This window comes from Herpailurus yagouaroundi, unplaced genomic scaffold, assembly GCF_014898765.1.
Source record: "Herpailurus yagouaroundi ecotype Mexico unplaced genomic scaffold, PumYag 197, whole genome shotgun sequence".
NCBI lineage: Eukaryota > Metazoa > Chordata > Mammalia > Carnivora > Felidae > Herpailurus > Herpailurus yagouaroundi.
In genome coordinates this window covers 13,552,909-13,579,440 of record NW_024412428.1, presented here as the reverse complement: position 1 = coordinate 13,579,440, position 26,532 = coordinate 13,552,909, and the positions used below count along the sequence as shown (strand labels likewise).

The following is a 26,532-nucleotide window of genomic DNA, read 5'->3' as shown; positions in this document are numbered from 1 at the left end:
CCAAAGCCTCCAACAAGCAAGCAGCCCTGCAAATAGCAGGGTTTTCAATGTGACCTGTGTTGGACTTTTAACCTCCAGAACTGTGTCATAATAAATGAGTATTGTTTTAAGCTGCTAAATTTGTGACAATTGATTATGGTAGCAATAAAAAACTAATACAGGGAGAGAGAGAAAATCAGGCAGAAGAAATATGTTAAGAGATAATGAATAATAATTTTCCCAAAATGATTAAGTTCCTCAAACCATGGATGCAAGAAGCCCAGGAAAGGGGTGCCTGGGTGGCTCAGTCAGTTGGGCGTCCAACTTCAGCTCAGGTCATGATCTCACTGTCTGTGGGTTCGAGCCCCGCATCAGGCTCTGTGCTGACAGCTCAGAGCCTGGAGCCTGCTTCCGATTCTGTCTCCCTCTCTCTCTGCCCCTCCCCCGTTCAAGCTCTGTTTCTGTCTCTCTCAAAAATAAATAAACCTTAAAAAAAAAAAAAAAGAATCCCAGGAAGCAAGCACGATAAAAATTAATTAATAACTTATATTTGTCATAATAAAATACTGAAACCTAAAAGTAGACAAAAATTTAAAGAAGGCTTTCAGAGAATAGACTCATCACGCAAAGAGGAAAAAGGAAAGAATGACCTCACAAGGAAGAGGCAGGCCAGAAGACAGTGGCATGAAATCTATTTCAAATCCACTTCAAAAAAATGTTGGCCACAATTCTGTTTCTGGCCAAAACAAACAAACAAACAAAAATATCTTTCAAAAATGAAGGCAGAGAAGAATTTTTCCAAAGAATCAAAAACTGAGAGATCCATGTATATGCCTTGGAGTGCAAGAACTTTTTTTTTTTAATGTTTATTTATTTTTGTGAGAGAGGCAGAGACAGAATGCAAGCAGGGGAGGACAGATGAGAGAGACAGAATCAGAAGCAGGCTCCAGGCTCTGAGCTGTCTGCCCAGAGCCCGACGCGGGGCTCAAACTCAGACAGGGAGATCATGACCTGAGCCGAAGTCGGATGCTTAACCGACTGAGCCACCCAGACACCCCTGCAGTACAAGAACTTTTAAAGGAGGTTCTTCAAGAATAAGAAATATAATACCTGATTTAAACTTATGTTTCTACAAACATACAAAGAATGCTAGAAATGATAAATAAGAGTAAATATTAAACTCATTTATTTTTAATTGCGCTAAAGATAATGCACTTTACACATCAAAAAGAGTAGTGATGCATTGTTTCTTAAAAAGATATATAAAGGTAAAATATGACAACATTAACATAAAGGATGACAGAGTAATTAAAAGTAAAGTAAAAGTAAACCATTATAAGAATCTTACACAACACATGAAAGAGTATAAAACTATTATAGACTATAAAAATTTAGGGGTGCCTGGTGGCTCAGTCAGTTAAGCACCTGGTTCTAGATATCAGCTCACGTCATGATCTCATGGTCATGAAATCGAGCCCTGTGTCGAGCTTTGAGCTGACAGTGCAGAGCCTACTTGGGATTCTCTCTCTCTTTCTCTCTCTCTCTCTCTGCTCCTTCCCCGCTTGCTCTGTCTCTCAAATAAACATTAAAAGAATAAAAAAATAAATAAAGACTGCAATAATTTAAGGATTTTTATTGTAATCTTGGGCAGCTCCGAAAATATTTTAAAGCTGAATAAACAATAAGCCAATATTGGAGAGAAAAAAGAATGATACAAAAAATGCCCTATTAATCCAAGAGAAAGCAGAAATAGAGGGATTAAAAAAAGTAAAAAAAGATGGGAAATAATAGTTTTTAGAAAACAAGTAGCAAGTTGATAGATATAAATGCAACCATATCAGTAATAACATTAAATGTAAAATATATTGTCAATTGTCAAATTGATAATAAAAAAAAAAAAGGTGGGTCCAATGACACATTATGAAAACCCTACTTTAAGAGTAAAAATATAGATAAGTTTAAAGACAAGACAGGAAAGAGAAATGCCATTAAGACCCTAATATAAAAACAGCCAGCAAAAGAGCTGAAGAGATTTTTATTAGATGAGATATTAGAATTTACATTATATTTGACTAATCTTTTGTATAGCTTGAAGATTATAAGAAAATCAAATTTGCCCATGATGTAATTAAGGGACAAAATAAATGGATATCACATAATCTAGTTTAAAGTAGTGATTAAAAAATAAAACTAAGCTATTTCAATGCTTATACTCAATTTAATATACAAATTTAATATACAAATAATAAACAAACTAGCTATATAAAAATAATTTGGATTTTCACTGTTACTAATTGGCTGATCTTCCTGCTGAGAACAGCTAAACAACTAGACAGAAACCGAACCAAAAGAAAAAATACCTCTTTAAGCGTAATGGAACATTAAGGCAGGGGCCAAATATTTGATGATGATTCTTAAAAAGAAGAAATCCTAAAAGAGGTGATTTTGGCATTTGGGCCCCTTTTTCATATGGACATGGTTTAGAAGAAGCAGTTTAATGACTCAGCAGTGGAACAAACTTTTAACAAATTTATGGAGAAAAACTGAAGTTTAGGACCCACCAAAGGCAGGGAGAACTTAGAAAAATATTTATGATTCAAGTTGGAACCCTACAGAATTACACCCTAGAGTAGTGGTAAACCAGAAAAAAGACTAAGCCCTATAACCTTGACTATATTATGTTATCCAGAATTGATAGTGCCTACCAGAAACAAATGTAACTTTTTTCTGGAAAAATCCACCATTTTGTACCTTTATAATCTCTCATATACCAGGTTCTTCACACTAGAATTAAAACAAATGGCATTAGAAAAAAATGTATTATCCAATACTAACAGAAACACAAAATCATACATATAGTCCAAAAGCCCAATAATGAAACCAAGACTTGAAATACCTATGTCTCATTTATTCATGCAAATTATAGACAAGATAGACAATTGGAAGAGAAAAACTATGAAAAAAATCTAATGGAAATTCTAGTACTTACTAATTTCAGAATCTAGAAGATTAGAAACAACTACAGAGAGAATTAGTAAAGTGGACTAAGGTTAAAAAATATACTCAGAATTAGAGAATGAGAAAGAATATACATAAATAGATAACAAATAAAGAAAATATCTGATATATGTATAATTCAAGTCCTAAGAAAAGAATGAGTAAGAAGCAAAATTTGAGGTGGTAATGGCTAAGAATTTTCCAGCTGCTGATGAAAGTCAACAAATTTGAGACTTGAGAAGCTCTTGCAAGCCCAAACTAGATAAATACCAAGAAAAACCACAGAGCCTGAGTATATCACAGTTCAAATGGTAAACACCAAAGATAGAGACAATCTTAAAAGCAGGTAGCAATGGTGGGGAAGACAGGATAAGAGCATAGAAATAGCAGCAAGACTAAAAGTTTTCTGGGGTTTTTTTTAAGGCAAAAAAGTAAAGAAAGCATAGAAAGAACAAAACCCAAAAACAGTTGAAGAATATTTTCAACGCAGTAAAAGAGAACAACTCCAACCTAAAATTTATACTGGCTCAAATTTGTCATTAAAAAAATTTAGGTAAATTTTTTTTCTTTTAATTTTTTTAACCTTTATTTATTTTTGAGACAGAGAGAGACAGAGAGAGCATGAACGGGGGAGGGGCAGAGAGAGAGGGAGACACAGAATCGGAAACAGGCTCCAGGCTCCGAGCCATCAGCCCAGAGCCTGACGCGGGGCTCGAACTCACGAACCGCGAGATCGTGACCTGAGCTGAAGTCGGTCGCTTAACCGACTGAGCCACCCAGGCGCCCCAAATTTAGGTAAATTTGAAAGGGTTTTAGTCAAATAAGAACTGAGAGAATTCATAAGTGGCAGGCCTACATGAAATGAAATACTAAAAGGTGTTCTTCAAGATGAAGGAAAATGATACCAGATGGAAATCAGACTTTCAGAAAGTAATGATGAGCAACAAAAAATGATAACCATGTGGGTAAATCTAAATAGAGGTTGACTAACAAAATAGTAATTATGCTCTGTTATGGGGTTTAAAATTTTACATCCACACAAACGTGTACAGGTGTACAAGTGTATTTGCAAAATTGGGGGTAAATGAAGTTAAACTATACTAAGATCTATGCATTGTCCTGGAAGACGACTTAGATAAACTAAGAGTTAATGTTGCAATCTGGAGGATGACTACTTAAAACACTGTTTCTCAGAGTGTGTTCTCAGGACCAGCAGGGTCAAGATCATCTAGTGTAATGGTTAATTTCATGTATCAATTTAACTGGATCATAGGGTATGCAGATATTTGGTCAAATATTTTTCTGGTGTGTCTGTAAGGGTGTTTCTGGATGAGATTAATATTTTGAATGGGAAGATTGACTAAAGCAGATAGACCTTCCTAATGTGGATAGGCCTCATCCATTCAGCTGAAGGCATGAGTAGAACAAAAAGCTGAGTAAGAGAGAGCTCCTACTGCCTGACAGTTGGAGCAGGAACGCTGGTCTTTTCCAGCCTTTGGACTCAGACAAAAACATTGGCTCCTCTTGGGTTTTGAGCCTGCCAGCTTTCAGACTGGAACTTATAACATCAGTTTTTCTGGTTCCCAAGCCTTTAGACTTGGACTGGAAATATATAAATTGGCTTTTCTGAATCTCCAGCTTGCCAGGGGACTTCTCACACTCCAGAAATCCATTGAATCAGAACTCTGGGGTGGGACTCAGCAGTACATGTTTTAACAACCCTTCCACGTAACTCTGTTACAAGTTGGTGTCTATGAACCTCTGCACTAAGGAAAACTAGTAATAATAATGTATAACCCTCAACCTCACAGTTTGTTACTTCTCTCTAGTGAATGTTTCTCCAACAATATGAATAAAGTTGATTAATCACTACCAAGACTAGAAAGGAAGGAAGGAAAGCAGCCAAAAAGAAAGCAGACTCAAATAATGAATACCAGGAATTGTTAGAAGGACTTTCTTACAGATGACAGGAATGTTAAAAAAAACTATAGAATAGTATGAACTACTTTATGCCAACAGAACCTTCCAAAACTGACACAAGACAAAACAGAAAATCTGGGAAGAGCTGTAGCTATTGAATTGAAATTTTAATTTAAAAACATTCCCTAAAAAGGAGATAGACCAGGGGCACCTGGGTGGCTCAGTCGGTTGAGCGTCTGACTTCCACTCGGGTCATGATCTCACAACTCTGTGGGTTCGAGCCCCGCATCGGACTCTGCGTTGACGGCTCGGAGCCTCGAGCCTGCTTCAGATTCTGTGTCTCCCTCTCTCTCTGCCCCTAACCCACTTGCATTCTGTCTCTGTCTCAAAAATAAATAAACATTAAAAAAATTTTTTTAAAAAGGAGATAGACCAGAATCAGATGTCTTTGCTTGTGAAGTATGCCAAATATTTTAGAAAAAAATAATAATCTTACACAAACTCTTCAAAAGAGAAAAATGGTTTTACATATCAAAGAAAAAGTTGATTTTTTTCCTAGGAATTCAAGGTTTGTTTAACATTTAAAAAATAAATCAATCTAAAAGACCACATTAGCAGAAAAAGGAGTATGCAAAAATTTTTTAATTACAATAAAATTCAATACAGGTAAGTCACAGCAATTCTTGGCTAATTATAAACATAAGAGATGTCTTACATGTGACAAAAGTATCTATAGTAAATAGACAGGAGCATCATAATTAATGATGTTCAAAGCTTTCCATCTGAGATGAAGAAACCAATACTTTTCTAACTACTTTTATAGAAAATTGCAACGGAGGTAGTAGGTGGTACTAGAAGGCAAGGAAAAGAAACAAAAAGATTTAAGGATTGTAACAGGGGATACAATTGCCAATATTCTAAGATGAAAAGACTACGTACATATATATTCATTTAGAAAGAACTACAGATAGGGGCACCTGGGTGGCTCAGTTGGGTGAGCGTCCGACTTCAGCTCAGGTCATGATCTCATAGCTTGTGAGTTTGAACCCGGAATCAGGCTCTGTGCTGACAGCCCAGAGCCTGAGCCGGCTTCAGATTCTGTGTCTCCCTCTCTCTTTGTCCCTCTCCAGCTCATGCTTTGTCTCTATCTACCTCTCTCAAATATAAATAAACATTAAAAAGATTTTATTAAAACGAAAGAAGTAGAGATAAATAATTAGGAATAATAAGTAGCTAAATGTTTCAGGATATTAGTTGAATATACCACAATGGATTATATATGCCAGCAAACAATTTAAAAATGCACTTTATAAAAGAAATAATTTACAGTGTAAAAATATCAAATTCCATTTTTCACCTTGGAGCAATAAGATGGTATAGAGTTACCTCCCACACTATTAACTAGAAAATTGTACAAAATACAGAGAACGATATTTTCAGAGAACACAGGTAGCACAAGACCATAAACATTGAGGAAAGAAAAAAAAATGAAATGATTCCTACCATCATTCAGGTTTCCTGCAGGGAGGTATTTCCCCTATTAGGGCAATTATAGAATCCAGCAAGCATTCTGGGTTGACAAGACTAAAACTGTAGTTCAGGAAGGCCAAGGTGGATAGAATTTGGAGGACTTCCATCCAAGAGGAAAGAATTATAAAGAGAAACAGTTTCAATAATCTGAGTCTTTGGCTGAATAACAATCTATATGTGTGACACTTGAAAGCTCCAAAGGTTAGAATAGATCAAATCCAGAGGAAAGAACAATTATGAAGGAGCTATAACACAAACATTTCCTAACAGCTCATACAGGGCTGAGAAGTGTCTGTGTTCCTTCCGGCCAGAATGGAGAGTCCTCATTAAATACACTGAGCACTCAGGAGAAATCCCAGCACACTTTCTAAGTGTGACAAAATTAGCCCAAGAATAAAGGCCCCTCTAGACTCTCTTTAAAATACCCTAAAAGCATGCCTCATGAGAAAGAATAAAGATTTGGAATAGAGAAAGATTTTGAATAAATCGTGCTGAACAATCATGGACAAAAATACAAACCTCAATATAAACCTCATACCTTATACAAAAATTAGCTGAAGATGAGTCACAGACTTAAAAGTAAAACTGTTTATGAAGTCACAGAATTTAATGGAAAACATGTAAGAAAAAAATTTTTAGGACTCAGAGGGGTGAAGAGTTCTTAGACATGACAACATGGTAAGTTAGACTACAATAAAAATGCAGTTTTCCTCTGCCAAAGATGCTATTAAAAGGATAAAATAAGAAGCCACAGTCCAGGAGTGTCTGGTGGCTCAGCTGCTTGAGCATCTGACTCTTGATTTTGGCTGAGGTCCCAGGGTAGTGGGATCGAGCCCTGCATTGGGCTCTATGTGGAGTGTGGAGCCTACTTAAGTTTTTCTCCCTCTGCCCCTTTCTCCCACTTGTGTTCTCTGTCTGAAATAAAAAACAAAAAAAAAACAATGTTTTTAAGTTTTTTAAAAGAAGCCACTGTCTGGAAGAAAATAACTGCCAACTACGTTTCTGAAAAAGGACTGGTACTTAGAAAATACAATGAACTCTCAAGGCTTAAAATCAAGAAAGCAATCCAATTATGAAATGGGCAAAAAATATGAACTGACATTTTAATACTGATGGCAAATAAGCACACAAAAAGATGTTCAGAATCATCCATTAGGAAAGTGACAAATCAAGACCACAATGAGATATCACCACATACCTACCAGGCAGAATGACTTTAAAAAAAAAAGACAATACCAAAATCTGGTAAAAATGAAGAGAAACTGGACTATGTGTACATTGCTGGTAGAAGTTTCTTTTAACAAGACTAATCAGGTATTTACCATAAAGCTCAGTAACTTCACTCTTGGTCACTTGTCCCAGAGAAATGAAAACATATACTTACGTAAAAACAAATGTTCACTACATCTTTTTTCATAAAAGCCAAAAACTAGAAAAAAACTAAATGCCCTTTAGTGGGTGAATAGTTGAATGAACTGTCATATATGCATACCATGGAATACTACTAAGAAATACAAATGAAAAAAAAAAAAGAAAAAAAAAGAAAAAAAAAGAAATACAAATGGAAGAAAACTATTAAAATGTGCAACACTGCTGGTAGGAATGCAAATTGGTGCAGCCACTGTGGAAAACACTATGGGGACTCCCCAAAAAGTTAAAAATAGAACTACACTATGACCTGGCAATTGCACTACTAGATACCTACCCAAAGAATACAAAAATACTGATTCAAAGCACACATGCACCCTGATGTTCACAGCAGCATTATCAACAATAGCCAAATTATGGAAAGAGCCCAAATGTCCATTGAGTGATGAATGGATAAAGATGAGGTGGTATACAGATACAATGGAATATTACTGCTATCAAAAATAATGCAATTTTGCCATTAACAACAACATGGATGGAGCTAGACTATATTATGCTAAGTGAAATAAGTCAGTCAGAAAAAGACAAATATCATGCGTGCTCACTCATATGTGAAATTTAAGAAACAAAACAAATGAACACAGGGGAAGGGAAAAAAGAGAAGGAGGTAAACAATAAGACTCTTAAATACAGAGAACAAACTGAGGGTTGCTGGAGGGGACGTGGATGGCAAATGGGCTAAATTGGTGAAGGATATTAAAGGAGAGCACTTGTTTTGAGCACAGGGTATTATATGTAAGTGATGAATCACTAAATTCTACTCCTGAAACCAATATTACACTATATGTTAACTAACTAGAATTTAAATAAAAATTTGAAACAAACAAACAAACAAACAAAAAACCATGCAACAACTCGGATGGATCTCAGAGCGTTATGTTTAAGCAAGAAAAGGTCAATGTCAAAATGCACCTCTGGACACCTATGAGTCAAAGACTAAATTGTAGGTAAACACAGAAAAAATATTGAATGAAAATTAAAACATTATAATGAAAATTTATATAATAAAGCTAAAACAATCCTTAGAGGAAAAGTTGTGACTTTAAAAGCTCATATTAGAAAAAAATGAGATATCTAAAATCAATGATCTAAGCAAGGGTCAGCAAATGTTTTCTCTAAAAGGTGAGAGAGTAAATATTTTTGGCATTTAGGCAATACTTTCTCTATTACAGCAATTTAACACTGCCACTATAATGTGAAAGCAATCACGGCAATATACAGACAGGACTATATACCAATAAAAGTTTATTTTTAATAGAAACTGGTGGCAGGCAAATTTAGTTCATGGGTCATAGCTTGTAAACTACTAATATATGAAAAGGAATTAATAAGACCAGAATTCAGTGTAATGGAAAACAGAAAAAAAAACTAATGAAGCTAATAGCTAATCTCTGAGAAAAATCGTAACACTGAACAATCAATAGCTATTCTAGTAATGATACAGTGAGAAAAGCCATAAATTAACAAAATCTGGAATGAAAGAGCACCATTAGAGATCCTATAAATATTTTTAAATAACAAAAAAATAAAACTTTATGGCACTAAATCAAACAACTTAGATAAAATGGCTAAATTCCTAGAAGTCACAAATGACCAAAACTGATGCCAAAAAATCCACCCCCCAAAAACCAAAAAATCGAAATAATCACTTGCCCATTAGAGAAACTTAATTTGTAATTTAAAACTTTTCCATAAAGAAAATTCCATTTAGAGATGGCTCCACAGGTGAATTCTTACACATTTAAGAATAAATATCACTAAAGCTACAAATAACACTATCTTACACACAGAAAATAATAAGGAAACTACAGATAGAATTATTGAGCTGACAAAAGTTCTAAACCATCTACCAAAGTCTATTAAAATTACGTGAATTAAGCAGAGCTGCAGGATACAAGGTCAAATATGCAAAAATAAATTGTCTTTTTATACACTATCAACACACAATTAAAATATTTCTCTTTTTTTAGCTCTACTAAGGTATAACTGACACAGGCAATCATCAATTGACTGTGTTAAGATAAATTTATTTGCATACAGTATAAATGAAAACATACAGTATTTACTTTTTTACTTGGCTTCTAACTCAAAATTGGAAATCTAAAGTAAAAAAGTAAACATAAGATCTTTAGATTGAAAACTACAGTTAGGTGCTGAGAGAAATTAAAGATCTCAATGAATGGATACAGACAATGTTCACAGACTGGAAGACTCAATAATATTAAGTCATCACTTCTCCTTAAATTTAATTAAATATTCAACACAATCCTACTTAACACTACAGCAGGTTTTGTTTTGTTTTGTTTTGTTTTGTTAGAAACTGGAAAACAAATTCTAACATTTATGTGAAAATGCAAATAACCTAGAACAGTCAAAGCAAATGTAGAGAGGAACAGAGCTAGAAAACTGTACCACCTGCTTTCAAGATTTACTATAAAGCTCCAGTAAATGAAGACAGGAGGTATTGGCAGAAGAACAGCCATACAGGTTATGGAACAGTGCAGAGGCCAGAAATAGATTCAGGCATAGGTGGGCAAATGATTTTAAACCAGTGTGCCAAAGTAATTCAATGGTGCTGAAACAGTGATTTATAAAAATGGATAAAAACAAACCTCAACTTTTATCTCAACATACACACAAAAATTAAGTGAAAATGGATCATCACAGACCTAATCACAAAAGCTAAAAACTACAAAACTTTTAGAAGAAATTGTAAGAACGTCTTCATGACTTTCAGGAAGGTAAAGATTTCTTAGGACACAAAAGTACAAACCAGAATAGAAAAGACTTTTTGAAACAATGGACTTTATTAAAATTAGAAAGTTCCTGTTCTTACTAGTTTTAACAAAATAAAAATATAAAATGGAACATAAAAATTTTGCAATGCATATATCTGACAGGGGACATATATTCAGAATATATAAAGAAGTCTTATATCCCAAAAAGGAAATTTTTTTAAAAAAGCAAAAGACTTCAATGGCCCATAAGCACAGGAAAAAACAAAAACAAAACACCTTCCTATCATTAATCATTAAGAAAATTGAAAATAAAACCTAATGAGATATGCTTACCCGGTCATTATAAAGTATAAAATTTAAAAGATTAACCATACCAGTGTCAACAACAATATAGAACAAAGGGTACTTTTATACATTGTTGACAGGAATATAACATGACACAACCACTTTGCAAATAGCAGTTTCTTAGAAGGGTAAGCATATACTTACTACACAACCAGCAATTTTAGTTGTCTACCTGAGAACGTTATGTCTAATACAAGACTTGTACTCAAAGGTCCACTGACTATTAAATGCCCACAGAAATAAACAAAAAGACATGGATGAGTCTCAGAATCTCAATAGTTGAGTGAAGGAAGACAGACACAAAAAGGCATATTCTGCATGATTCCATCTATGTGAAGCCCTAGAAAAGACAAATTTAAGTTACAATATTAAAAAGCACATAAACGGTTGCCTGAGGCAAAGATGGAGGGAATTACATATGGAGCACAAGGGAACTTTCTGGGGTGATGGATATATTTTATCTCTTGACTGCAATGGTTATATGGGTACCTAAATCAATCAAAACTCAGTAAAAGGTACACTTGAATGAGGTTTTTTAAAGTTGAAACAACATACACAAATGGTCTCAATAACATTGATTTGGAAATTAGAGAAAAAAATACAAATACAAAATATTAAAATGCTAAGAATAAATCAAATAGGAAATATGTAAGCCTTCTACATAGAAAAGTAAATACTGTTACTAGAAAAATTAAAAAGAAATGGAATATATGATGCTCATAGTCTGAAAATTTCATTATTGACGGAGATCTGTAGATGCAATAGAGATCGATATAGTTGCAATAGATCTATGAATTCTATTCCTAGCCAAAACTCCAGCAAGTTTTTTAAAATATGGATACTGACAAACCGATTCTAAAATTTAAATAGAAACTCTAAGTATCAAGAATACCTCAGACTTCCTTGAAAAAGAAAAGGACAAGATGGGAAGATCTTACTCAACCAGATAAAGATCTTTATTAAACCTAAAGCTAACTATGACCGAATGGCACAAGAATACACAGACAAAGAACTGAGTGGCAAACTGGAACCCAGCATAAAGGGGCACTTGTTTTTTGATGAAACAGAAGAGCATGGGAAGAAAGAGGAGGTTTTCCAATAAATGATGCTGGGTCATCCTGACATCCATATCACTCCCACCTTATTAAATACACAGAACTCAATTCTGGATGGACTATACATCTAAATATGAAAAATAATAAAGCAGCCAAAAGATAAGGTGGGGGGAAGTGTAGGCAAAGATTTCATCTACAACAGAAAAAGCACTTGTTGACAGATTGAGTTTTAGTAAAATTACAGCTTCTGTGGAGCAAAACAGCTCGTATAAATGAATAGAAAAGTCACAGAAAGAAGATATATATATGAATGACATATAATCTTCAAAGGGACAGGGCCTTACAAATTAATAACAAGAAGAAAAACAACTCAATTTTTAAAAATGGGTAAGAGATTTCAATAGGCAAACCACAAAACAGTAAAACCAAAAGACCAATAAATACGTAAGAAGTTGCTTAACCCCATGAATCACAGGAAAATGCAAACTATAAATACAGGGAGATACTTCCACCAAAATGGTTAAAATGTAAGAGTGACAGTACTAAGTATCGTTAAAGATAGGAAGAAACAGGAACGCTGATACGCTGCTGAGGTAGTCAACTTTCATATCCACTTTGGAAAACCATCTGGCATTATCTGATAAAACCGATACTACTCCACTCTACTCCACATTATTTACGCAGCAGATGTGCATGCAAATGTGTGGTACACCGAAGAGTAATGTACAAGCAGCATTATTGTGTATAAAGCAGCATTATTTGTCGTAGCCTAAACCTAGAAAATCCCAATGCCCATCATCAGTAAAATTGATTAATAAATTATAGTATCCACCCACAAGGGAATAAAGATGGAATAAAAATAAACAAACTATTGCCACATGCAACATGGATGAATCTCACAAATATGATGCAGAACAAAAGACTCTACAGACAAGAGAATATATGCGTTACAATTCCATTTTCATAAAACTCATGAAAGACAAAGCTAACCTGGTATTAACAGTCAGGGTTATGAATCTGAAGAGGAGCAAGATTCGTGACTGGGAATGAGCACAAGGTGGGGCTTCTGGGGTACCCGGAACATTACACTTCTTCACTTGGGTGATGGTAACATGAGTGTCTTCATTGCTTCACTGAGCTTGTACACTCTGTATTTGTGTCATACTTGAATTTGAAATGTCAATATACACACATACCTGTGTGTGTGCAATTTAACTCTAAGAGTGTAGACTAGTCTCTTGTAGGAGTTTTTGTGACATGCTACTATAAATAATTTTTATCTATTAATCATGATAAAAAAGGCAATGTTTGTTCATTTGTTTATGAAATGAATATATATATAATATGTAATACTGTACATGTAATTGGAAAATGTTTATTCAAGTTCCAATTACATATATTTTATATTACATGTAACTTTGCAGAGTTATTTTGAAAGTCTGTATTTTAAACTTCTCATTGCCACAGCAAAGATGCACAACTTTATCATGTCACCATTTGTGCATGTTTTTACATTACTGAAAATAGTAGCATGTTATATGACAATGGATTATAAATTCAGCAAAGTCAATGTCTGAAAGTCACTCAGGATCCCTATTTAGGCTCTGAAATGTAGTAAGTACTTTTGATACAATGTGTAACTAGCCAAAAATAACAAAACAATACAATTATGAAACGTAGTCACAAAATTCATAACTAACCATTTTCAAGAATTCTTAACTCTACCCTTGTATTTACTGTGTATTGTTTCACTATGTTTAGGGGTGGAGTTGTAAGATGAGTATAAACAAATAGTTATGTGTACCTCATGTTTTCGGCCGAATCTTCTGGCATTGGAGCGACAGTTTGTACAGCTGGAAGGTTTTTGCTGGTAGCACCATTTACAAAACTAGAAGAGGAGGAAGAGGAGGAGGACCCTGAATCCACGGCACCTGTTCCCAAAATAATAATTTTTAGCCTTAAACATAAATTTATTTAACAAAACCATTTTCATTATATCATTACTATCTGATTTTGAAGATTTACTCATCTGAATGTCAAAACAGAATTCAATAAATAAAAAATCATTTGGCCATTAGTACACTAATAACTTTTGATAATTATAAACAATAGCTGTTGCATTAAAATCCAGTTTATTTACGTATACTAATCTAACAGAACTACATATTACAAATGGGGTATAAATAAAAGACACCAACAAATGAAAATAATTTTAGATCAAATGAGGCTGATAAAACAATTCAAATTCAGATGCGAAAAATTTATGTTTTTATTTCTATATTATAAATTTTTAGTGTTTACTAAGATACAGTTTACAATAAATTGAGCATAAATTTGTGGCACTGCAGCATCAAATGCTTACTTTGATACAATGATTGCTTTCAGAAGGGCTATAATGAACATAATTGTACCTGATTTTAAAATAATGAGTTCTCCTCAACGATATGAAGATGCCACTTTGGAACAGACTTTTCTATAATACACCATGTAAGTACATTAAAGAGCTGTGGAGTTGAGGGACATCTAGTGTTCCTAAATATTATCTTATCTCACACTAATCCCATAAAGCTGAATTGCTTACTGGGATTTCTGCTACAACCTTTGTATAGCATCTATTTGCCAAAATCTAAACTGTACAGTGGGCTCAGTTCAGGGGCTGGCATACAAAATGTGGATGTGTGTGCGTTGTCTGTCTATATATATTTCCGAGGAGAATATTTAATTACTTACATTTTATTTTCCATTGTAATATTATACACTTTATGCTATCACTAAACTTTTTCTACCATCATTTCCAACATCTATTAATTCACAAAATAGACATTATAATAAAATACCATAACTTGTTTCACACAAAGATTAAAAATAAGTAATTTAATTTTCCTTTAACCTATCTCTTAAAAATAAGGACCTATTCAATAGACACCAAATGTAGACTTCTTTCTACTACACTGGCATATTTAAAAAATTTCAACCCTTTTTTTGATGTATATTTTGGTAAAAGAAAAATATGTTTCTTCATATTTCTAGAAAGCAGAATGAGTATAAAGAATAAGATTATAAAATGTACAGAAAAACTTTATACTCTCTATATATATTTACTTATAATATAGATAAATCAAAGATGTTAAGTTCTTTAATACAATGCCACTAATAATGTTTATTTGCTAATATAAATATGCTTGATAGAGTACATTCTACTTACTACAACCCCAAAAATGTGCTGTTCATGATATGTCAGACTCAGGTGGTATGATAAACAAGATAGATACAGAAAGCACATAGAAGAGCTATGAAATTAATAAAAATGGGAAGAATCTAAGTAATGATAATAGATGGAAAAGTTCAAAGCTATACAGTTTGGAGAAGAGAAGGCTACTATAGTCAGGGAAGAAAAGTCAGGGATCATCTTGCGTTGTATAAATACCTAAAATGGAATCACAAAGATTTGGGTAAGGATTTATTTAGCTAATAATCAACAGGAACATTTATGGAAATTTACAAAAAAAAAAGGTTATTTTAGGCAGGCTTTTAAAATTTGTAGTGATTTGGAATTTTCTGTTCCTAGAATCATTAGGAAAATGTTGGACAATGAATTGGATACAACTGTATTCTAAGAATATAAATTAACTCAATGTCAAATAATGTTTCTTATTCACATGCATTTTTTTTCCCCATCAAGTTGAGGCTCTTGCATATCGTCAAGGTTCTTCGGGGAGCTCTGCCTTTCCTTAGAGAATTTAGCAAAAAACATACATTAGGATTCAACCAGTAAACGTCACTGAATTTATTTTCTGTTACTAACGTATTTAGTGATCTTCTTGATACATTTACTAATTTTTACATATCAAACTTCAGCATTCAAATCATCTTTTGGTTTTGCTCCCCAAATACCTTTGACCAATCTGATTTAACTTTGAAAGTAAATAGCACTGTGTTTTGAGAAGACTCAAAACAAAAACCAACAGTGCCCTCTAAAATGACCACTGAAAAATATGTCTTAGAAGTACAAATTCTGAAAGGTAGTAACAAAAAGTAGAACCTTCTTAAAGACTATGATTATCTTAAATGATCAGGGTATTTTAATTTTTTAAGATCAAATAAGCAGAAAAATGAAGATCTAGAAAACAGAAAGAAAAAGATGAGGTATCACAAAAATATATAAGGACAATACCTGTTGTATTAATCATACTTTTTGGTGTAGCTCCAGTAGCAGCAAATATATTGGAGGTACTGCCTGTTGTCAGCCCACTTCCAGCAGCAGTGGCTCCCACAGTGGTTACAGCCAAACTACCGGGAGGTGGTTTCTTAACAGGCACCACGACACTCCTGCAAAGAAAGAAGTGATGGAAAATAACAAACACAACGCTCAAGATGAAATCCAAACTTGCTGTGGCAGATTATATATATAGTCACCATTCAATTGTCTTTTCTTTCTTTTTCTTTAACTTCTGAGCCCAATTTCAATGGTGAAAAGGTTATGAACATTAGGATATACTGTGAAGTGTGTTGACTTTAATTCATTTGGCAAATATTTATGTAGAATCTGGAGTCTGCAAACCTTTCTTAAGATGGCATTGGCTATAATCATGAATCTGGAAAAACTGGAAAAATGTGTGCTCAAGTTAGAATATTTTGCATACGCAGGGGATTTTTTTTGGAAAATATGCATAAAATATCCTTCTTATCTGTACTATATTCTCCATGTGTAAAGTTGTCATAAAAACATAAAAAAACCTTCTGAAAGCCAAATTCTGAAGCTTCTTCATAGTAAACCTAAAAATGAACCAAGGAATACTGAGTAACATCTAACGGCATAGTAAAATTATACTTTATTTTTCTGAAAAAAAGTTAGTTGTTTTTCACAGTTGTTATAATGAAAAGGAACTAAGATGATACATAAGACACTCAGTTAAAGATTTTAGGCCTTGACATTTTGAACACAGGAGTTTCCCATGTTTTTTTTAGCATATTTAGATGAATTTCACAAAAAAATTTCTGAACTTGACATTGTGTTAACCTTAAATAATAAATAACAGTCATTTAAAAAGATAAACTATCTAGCAAAATAAATATCTTTATTTCCAAGTACTGAAACTTCATTCTTCTCAAAGTTTATAACACTGAGGTTTCATAGAAAAAATACTTACCAGGGTTACTCAACCATCATTGAACTTTTCATCTAGAAAGTGGATGTATAAGATGTTGTCAGCTCAAATGTAATGCTTTGATAGCTAGTGATTGACAGTACAAAATTCTTCAATCTAAACCAGTTCTTTTTAATGTACCTATATACATTTATTTTTTTTAATTTTCCCATTAAAAATCTCTACTTAAAAGAAATTATATCAATGGCTCATTCTCTAGTAAGTCTATGGCTTAAATTTCCTTAATAACTTTTTTTCATAGAAACACTTATGTTGATGTCTTTAAGGATTTCTTCAATGTTAAAAATATAAATTTATAAGAATTATTACTATCAATTTTAGGAGTACTTAAAACATTTTTGTGACGAAAAGTATTATAATCTTAAATAATTTTACTGTGTCAAAAATTTCTTCATTATCTTTCTGGATTTTTTCTTCTTTTCTTTTTATGGGTGGAGTCTAATTCATTAGACTCAACCTTGAACTCTCAATTATATCGTATTTAATTACCAAAGGCACACTTTATGTTTTCAACTCCTTCACTGGCCATTCCTCATCTAATGCCTTCATTTACAACACTGAGAAGCAGTTTAACATTATGGAAAGAATACAGGATGTGGAGCGAGAAGACTAAGTCTTGAGATCTAAATCACTCTCAAGTTGTGTGATTTTATTTATTTTTTTTTTAATTTTTTTTTTCAACATTTATTTATTTTTGGGACAGAGAGAGACAGAGCATGAATGGGGGAGGGGCAGAGAGAGAGGGAGACACAGAATCGGAAACAGGCTCTAGGCTCTGAGGCATCAGCCCAGAGCCTGACGCGGGGCTCGAACTCACAGACCGCGAGATCGTGACCTGGCTGAAGTCGGCCGCTTAACCGACTGCGCCACCCAGGCGCCCCATGTTGTGTGATTTTAAATTTCAGTTTCTTATTGCAAAAATGGCAAGATGAATGCCATTTACCTATAACTGGGGAAATTAAATTAGAATATATTTAAAAGGGTTTTTCAAGTATAAGATGTCTTATAGATGTTAGTAATTATTACCATTGGGTAAAGTGAAATAATTCTCTGCCTACATCATATAAGGTATCAAGTTATACTCATCTATGAATAGAAAAAAAACAAACAAACTAGTATTTTGGGTTTATCATCAAAACTCTTCTCTAAACTCCTAAACTAATGTTGAGATGCACTATTTCACTGGCTATCCAAATCAATTCTTGATTTGAAAAAAGTCATTAGTAACTAGAATACCTTTTTTCTACAACTCATTAAAATCCCTGGGGATAAACTAAGAAACACAGGCTGGTTTATAGTGTTGTGAGACAGATCTGTAGATCATAGGAAAGCTATTACCAAAAATTCTCACTTAATAGGTCATTACCAACTTTGGGCAAAAACTCTACAACAGACTACTAATAGGCATCTTGTCAAGTGCTGAGACTATTCAAAATATATTGAGAAAAATTAGTTATATGAACAAAGGAAAAAAATTTAATCTCAACAACCTGTAGTGATGGCTTGTAAAAAAATGCAAACAACATTAATGCCAAACTACAAAAACCCTGAAAACCATAAAAGCCTCCATTCATTCACAGTAAAGTCTGCTAGTGCAACATATAAATATAGTAGCACAGTGAGTGACTAAAAACCCATTTTTTAATGACCTACAGACCTGAGTTAGAATTCTACCTCCAACAATTACTAGCCGTGTGGTATTAGGCAAGTAAATCTCTCTATGCTCCATTCTCCTCACCTTTAAAATGAGACTCATGATTGTTTGTACTTCATAATATTGTTAAAAAAGATAAAAGAATATAATACATATAAAATATTTAGCACTTTGCCTGAAATATCATAAGTGATCAATACATTTTAGCTATCGTTAGTATTGCTATGGCTCCCCAAAGTGCTGATGCAGTCTGGGTCTGCATCAGCAACAGTAGGCAATATGAAAGAAGCATATGCTTTGTGATTGTCAGACCTCATAAACAAAACCCTAGGTGCTGTTTTAGGTATCATATTTCAAGAATAATGATAAACAGCATCATGTCCATAAGAGAATAGTTAGGATGACAGCAGATCTAGAAAATAAGTCATGTGAGGGAAGGCTGAGAAACTAGAAAATAATAGTGAAAAGGTATAAAAAAATTACACCAATTTTTAAAAACCTGAAGGAATGTTTTATACACACACACATACATATTTCATATATATCCTATGTGTATATGCAAAGGATAAAAGAGGAAACACCTATATATCTCCATATCAAATTAAGGCCAACAGGAGGAAGAATCTCTAGGAAATTTTATGAGCTTCCATTTCCAACTACTGATGTGTTCATGACTAGGATGATGATGTCACCAGGGCTGTGATGAGAGAGGTGGGACACTGGATTTGACTAATTCCTCTTTCTCAGCCTACAACTTTAAGCAGTCCACTATTTCTCCATTGATTATAATGGCCGGATTGTTTACTAGAATCAGAGTACTGTACATTCTTATTCTTAATATAATTTCTTCATCGACACTACCCATTCCTTAATACCTCAAACCATTCTCTGTCCTAACAATCTATTTTGACAAATAATTTGAAACTGTACACTTATCAATGTGTTCATAACACATTCATTTTTTGGAATATTATAAATTTGCAATTACTTATATGTGAAAACTGACATTTTCAGCTCTTACAAAATTTTCATCACATTATTACTCAACATGTTAACCAGTTCTACCTACATTAAAAGGCTTCCCTAGTAGTCTATGTAACCACTGGGGTTACCCATTTTGAATCTAATGGGTACCCGAATACATACCCTAAATAGACACAAAATTTGAAGTGCGTACCCTTTTTATAGGGTGAACATATAATTCTTACCTGTATTTCAAAAATATAGCCACAAAGAGTCAAGAGCTATTAATCTAAACTATTAACATATTCCACTTTCCTTCTAGATCTGCTATTCACACAGATGCATACTTACAATCCTCTGTACAACACACACTTTACCAACTGCATTTTTCTATCTTAAGAAAATTCTTTCCATGTTTTTCCACACAATTTCACATTTCTGTTCCATACCTTAAGACTGCAAACTATAAAGTAGATGATTTTTTGTACTACATAAAACTCACACATATTCCAAGATTGTAAAGGTTATCATCAAAATAGCACAAGCCAAGAAATTATTCAGTCTAACTCACTTCAACAAAATATTCCATTGAGGGGTTAACTATGTTTTGTAATACACTGAGTGATATATAACACATATAAGTGTAAATTTTTCTGTCTTTGAATTCATCCTATCCCAAATGCAAAGATTTGGGGGTGTGACCTACGATTCATGCATTCTTTCATTAAACAAATATTTATTGTATTGAGCACTATGATGCATGAGAGGTGGTTCTAAATTCTTAGATATAGTGATATATAGAAGAGACAAAATCTCTGCCTTCATGGAACTTACATTCCAATAGGGAGAGAGAGAAGATACAATAACATGAATGAGTAAATATAGTATATGGGAGTAAATATAGCATATGGGAAATATAGTAAACAGTATATGCTGTGAAAACAATAAAACGTAGACAGAAATAAGGAGAATTACTAGAAGGGTGGCTAAGAAAGGACTCACTAAATAAAGTAGCATTTCAGGAAACACTGAAGGGGGAAGGAGCAAACTATGAAGACATTCAGGGAAGAGAATAAAAGTGTCACAGGCAAAGAGAGCAGGAAGAAGGCTAGTGTGAATCTAGAAGATGTGGAGACTTATTAAGAGATGAGACTAGAGAAGTAAAAGGGGCTCAGATCATGGGTCCCTGTAGTCCACTGTAAAGACATCGGGGTTTTCTCAGAGTGGGATCAGAAGCCTTTGAAAGCTTATGAACAAGGAGAAAATATGATCTTAGATTAAGCAGGACCATCCTGGCTGTTGTATTGAGAATAAACTTAAAGGGAGTGGCAAGTGGAGGAAGACTTACTTAGGGGTTTACTATAATAATCAAGCAAGAAATGATGGTAGTTAGGATCAGAATGGCAAAATAAAAGTGGTGAAAAAGCAAATTTTGACTATATTAAGAAAGCAGAGCAAACAGGATTTGCAGAAGACTGGATTGGGTGTGAGAGAAAAGATGATGTAAAGAGTTTTTTCCTTAAGCAACATGAAGGGAAGAGCTGCCATTCGCTAAGATAGGGACAAATACGGTTGGAGCAGTTATTAGTCACCCAAATAGTGATGCTGAATAAGCAACTGGAGAGCTAAGTCTCTAGTTTAGGAGAGACGACTAGGGTGAGACATAAATTTCAGAATCATCAGCGCATATTCTATTTAATGCCAGGAAAGTGAATGAAATCACCAAAGAAATGAGTGCAAATGGATAGGAGAAATAGTTCAAGGACAGAATCTTGGGGTACCCATTAATCAGTTCTGTGAATTTTGTAAAAAGGTTACTACCTTATCAGTATACTTCAAAATGTATCCTATGTATAAAGTGACGTAGTGAAGATAAGGGATTTTCAACAGTGACTCATCAAGGCAAATTGGTTTTATAATCATTTGTGGCACCCTACAAGGATCCCTTTCTTTCTTCTGCTCCCTTTCCCTTCTCTTTTACACTTACTGAGCACTGACAGGTTAAAGGAATACTTCACTGACAAGCTTGAAGGATAAAAAGAAAGTAAGACATAACCCATGCCTTAGAGATACTTGGAGGAAATACAAGAAAACAAATCAACTGTGCAATATATTTCATTAGTTGCTCTGATCAGTTATGCACAGGATCTTTCAGGAACTAAAGTATGTACATTATCATAGAACAGTGAGCTGAAGCTAAAAGTATCAATGGGAATTAGCCAAGAGGAGAAAAATTCAATAGTAAAACTTTAGAGAGGCAAAGAGATAGGAAAAAACATAGTAGACTAAGCAGACTAAAAAACAGATCTTATGACTAGTAAAATGTGAGGACATTCCAAACTAAGAAGTTCACCTTTTATTTTGTGATAAGTAAAAATTATTTCAGAATTTTTAGTCAGTTTTTCATTTAAGGAAACTGAGTCTGGCATAATTGTGGAAAATACATTGGAAAGTGGAAGGGCACCTGGAAATCGTGAGGCCGGTTAGGCGGTAAGAGAAAGAATCCACTTTTGAGAGATACTGAGGGCCTAAAGTGAGGTGATAGCTTTGGGAATGGACATGTCCTATCTTTTCTAGGATTCAAGTCTTTAACCAAAGTCAACAATAAGTACCTGCTACTTTTTGTGAGACTATTACAAGGTCATCATTTATTATAGGATTTTGGAAATTTATGGGATTTTTCAAAGAAATAATGCATCATTTTACATGCTGAGGTACTGAGTCCCAGAGAACCAAAGAGAATAAAAGTCACATCACACAACTAATTACAAACAGATTGATTATTAATACCCAGTTTCCCTAAGTTTAAGATTAACACTCTTCCCTAACAAGGCTTATATAAATGTTGAACATTTATCTTGAAAGAGAAAGCTGAAGCTTAGGAAAAAAACAATTTACTACTGATTTTAGGGCAATATTACAATTTACTGTAGCTCATCAGAAATCACAAGGTTACTGCTATGATATTTTCATGCTTTATATGCCTCTATTGTATAAAATATTTAGAATTCCAATGAAAAAATGTGTATAAGAAATAATTGAGTATTCCATTAACCTACCCTTTAAAGAGAGATACTTTTTTCAGTTCACTGAATTGTCTGTGTAAATGCCAGAGGAGACAAAAGCAACAACATTGGGGATATTAGGATATAATCATGCTCGGTCAAAACTGCATCTTCTAGCACTTGGCCTTAAAATAACATACCCAGGACACTTGGAGAATAATAAAAGCTGGAATTTCAGTAGCTAGATAACACAGAAACTTCAAAATGTAAAGGCTGGCAGACTTTTAATCAATTTGGCTTAAAATTACTTGTTCATCTTTTAAGTGATACAAGCAAAACACTTCACAAAAATTAGGAGACTATAGGAACAGAAATTGAAGTCCTCAGCAGTGATTACAATTTCTTATAAATTTAAACCAATTTAGGAAGATCCCATCATGTCTAGCAAACATATTTTTTATTATCTTTCCTAAACTGTCATCTTTAGCACTAATGTTAAAAAGGTTAATTTTACAAAGCTAGCGAGAAAATAGCTGGCCTCACCTTGTACTTTAGGTTTAATAATATGAAGGCTATCGATCTTGCTTTTTTTAATTTGTATTTTAGAGATTTTCTTTTTCACAGAATAAAACACTTGAAAGCAAGGAAATTGAAAGTTTTAGGGAGAAAATATACAGACTCGTTTGCCCAAACTTACCCAACCTAGTAATTCAAACATAAGTGGGATTATACAATCAAAAGGGATGAAATATAAACATGTAAGATCAATGTTTGTTAGAGAAGTAATACAATTGTAAGTTTTATGTGATATCCTAGGCATAAAACAATTTTCTAAAACATAGTAACAGTTAAAATGTATGGAGAAGCATATTGTCCTCTGCCTTTGTGTGTGTGTGTGTGTGTATGTGTATGTGTGTGTGTGTGTGTGTGTGTGTGTGTGTGTGTGTGTGTGTCTTTTGTCCAACTTAGAGGGGGAAAAATAATCTTAGAAATCCCTGGGGAATTAAGACTGATCTAAATCACAGATATATACTAAGTTCTCAAAAGATTAAAATCATGTGGATATACAAAATTACATTTTAACATAAAAGATAGGATAAAGCTTAATCGGTGGTTTTAGAGAAAAGCATTACCCCAACCTAAAAGTTACACAGGCACTAATGCGGAAGAAATACAGCTCAGCTAGAATGTTTTATGACTACAGATCTATATTTAGATCTATCAAAAGAGACACTATTGTTGGAGAACTTTGTAACTTGACTTGTGTGTTCTATGATTATTAAAGCACTTCTGTTAGAAATAAAACCATGATAATGTTGTCATTTCATAATCGTATTTCCTCCATATACATAGTATTTCTTCACTATAAAACAGTACTAGAGAATCTCTAGCAGTTTTAGTGCTTTACAATTCATAGATACACATTTGCTAGGGCCACTCAAGTGTATAATCCGACATATACGTAAATGTGCACAGATGATGACTGGAAGAAATGAGAGAAAAAGAATCAGCACTTTCCAGATACATAGATAAGAATATTTATATAATATCTCATAATACAATCTGGTAAAATAATACTGACAGAAAATGTTTTATGTTAGGTAAATCTAAATGTTTCTAAAATTTGATGTTGTAATCTACCTAAAGAAAACAATAGTATAAAATTCACAACTGAAATTCATAAATGCTACATCCCAAGTGGGGAGAAACACCCCATGTGGAACATAAGTTAATATAACTCAAATTACATCAGTTTTAGGAAGCTATTCTCAAATTTACAGTATAGAATGAGTATAAGGAATACATTGTTAGCATGTTTGCAATAAAACCAAAAAACTATTGGCTAACAAAAGTAAAATCCTAGGTGATCTCCACTGGGATTACACAGTGTTATTAGGAAGTATGATCTAGTTACAAAGAAACGAGCAACTGAGTCTATAGCTATTTTCCAACTAAAGATAAAAATGAAAAACACATTATTGGTAGGGTAAGACCCATGATAATTCTGTGTTTGAAACTGGTAGTATTCAGGACTTTGCTTCTAAGGCCTGTCATCTTGGATCCTATTTTCAAGGAATTCAATCTGATGTTAAAAGACATGTTATAACTTGGATTTCAGACTTTAGTGCTTCAGAAATATGTTTATATACTTCATAATATAATTATAGGTACCTTAAGACAGATAAGGCAAATGGTAGCAATATATTGGAAATATAATTGAAAAATGCAGTTGTCCAGAAGCACTTGTGGGGATGATGTCTCTGAAAAGCTGCTCAAAGCTCTAGAGTTTGAAGTAAAATTTTTGATGTTGTCACTCTCAATCTATTGAATGGCTGACAGACAATCAAACCCGTCTGGCTGGCTGGCAGCTCATTTTGCTGGCAGGTGGCAAACAATTAGACACACCAATTTGTGCCTCCTGATGACATTAAAGCATGAAACTAAGTTGTATGCAGGGCCTAGTGATTTGTGTGAAAGCATTTCAAAAATAATACTCTTTGCCGTGGCAACTCATTTCAGACTGCCACCTCCCATTATGGCTTTGAGCAGTGAAGACGACAGACTTGAGTTACGTGCAGTGCAAGGCCGCTTCTGTTCAATCCGTCATCAGCGCCCCCTGAGACCTCAATCCCCTCCTTTCATCAATATCACCTCATCATTTACATTTGATAGTACTTGAGCTACTGCATATATTAACTACACTAGAGACCCTTTTCCTAAAAAGAATTGAAATATGCTTTGTGTGCCTCGATTTCATTTCTACTTATGCAATTTAGAATAATGATTCCACTCCCATTGCACTTTGCACAAATGCTACCAAGAACAAATGGAAAGTTCTATTTTTTTAAAACCATACTCACAAAAGTGTAATAAATTCTGAATAGCTGAGAATATTGGCACTCAAGTGATAGCTCTGTTAAGTTTTAATGAAAAAACTGTTCTAACAATAATCCAAATTAAAACAAAAATATTTAAATTAATTTTTATTTCATTGGATTCTCTTATGTAAATCACAATAATTCTCTGTACTTACTGTTTTGTATTTTAAGAAAAGTTAAATATATAATTTAAAAGCGGAACACAAAATTTTTATAACCCTAAATTAAGTTGTAACAATTTTATAGATGTATACAATTACAGATACTTACATGCATATGTTTACATATACTCATAAACACACATACACTATATAAACTGGGAGCATAAACTAAATAGGCGAAATAGAGGATATCAATATGAAATGGCATAAGGAACATCCAAGGAACTATATGAATGAACATCCAAATATAATATTAACACAAACCATTAAAAAATATTTCCTACATTTTATAGCCCCCCTTTTTTAGTTTACTAAAAATTCTGACACTCAACACACTTTATCTTGTATGACAATTTTTCTTGCAAACATTTCATCTCCATTTACTATTCTGTAATTTCAATGTAGACAACACTGTCTTTACCCATCTTTATATGTCATGATGACTAATGCTATTTACATTTTCATAGTAAATTTTCAAGAAATATCTATACAACAGTGGTTAAAATGTTTAAAGGTAAAGTTTACGTTATATTTATATATGAGAAAGATAATTTGTCTTAACTGCAAATGGCTTTACTGCCACACCTCTGCCCCCTAAACACCAAAAAATTACTATCTCAAATTTGCACAAAGCACTTTGGCTATTTTGGAAAAAGTAATACATAAGAGGTATTATATTTTGACTATATATTTACTTCTGACATTCCAGT

At 33.5% G+C, this 26,532-nt stretch overlaps 1 protein-coding gene across 11 annotated transcripts in view; it reads right to left on the bottom strand.

Moving 5' to 3' along the window:
• The window catches only part of NBEA (neurobeachin), a 689,863-nt gene that overhangs the window by 408,681 nt on the left and 254,650 nt on the right, over positions 1-26,532 (bottom strand). For 10 of the 11 annotated variants that reach the window (XM_040448178.1, XM_040448180.1, XM_040448182.1 and 7 more), the window contains 2 exons: positions 16,167-16,321; positions 13,797-13,923 (listed from right to left, as the gene is read on the bottom strand). In XM_040448178.1, the coding sequence (XP_040304112.1) occupies positions 13,797-13,923; positions 16,167-16,321 (282 nt within the window). The remainder of the gene's footprint in view (positions 1-13,796; positions 13,924-16,166; positions 16,322-26,532) is intronic. The other variant, XM_040448181.1, reaches the window with a different exon arrangement.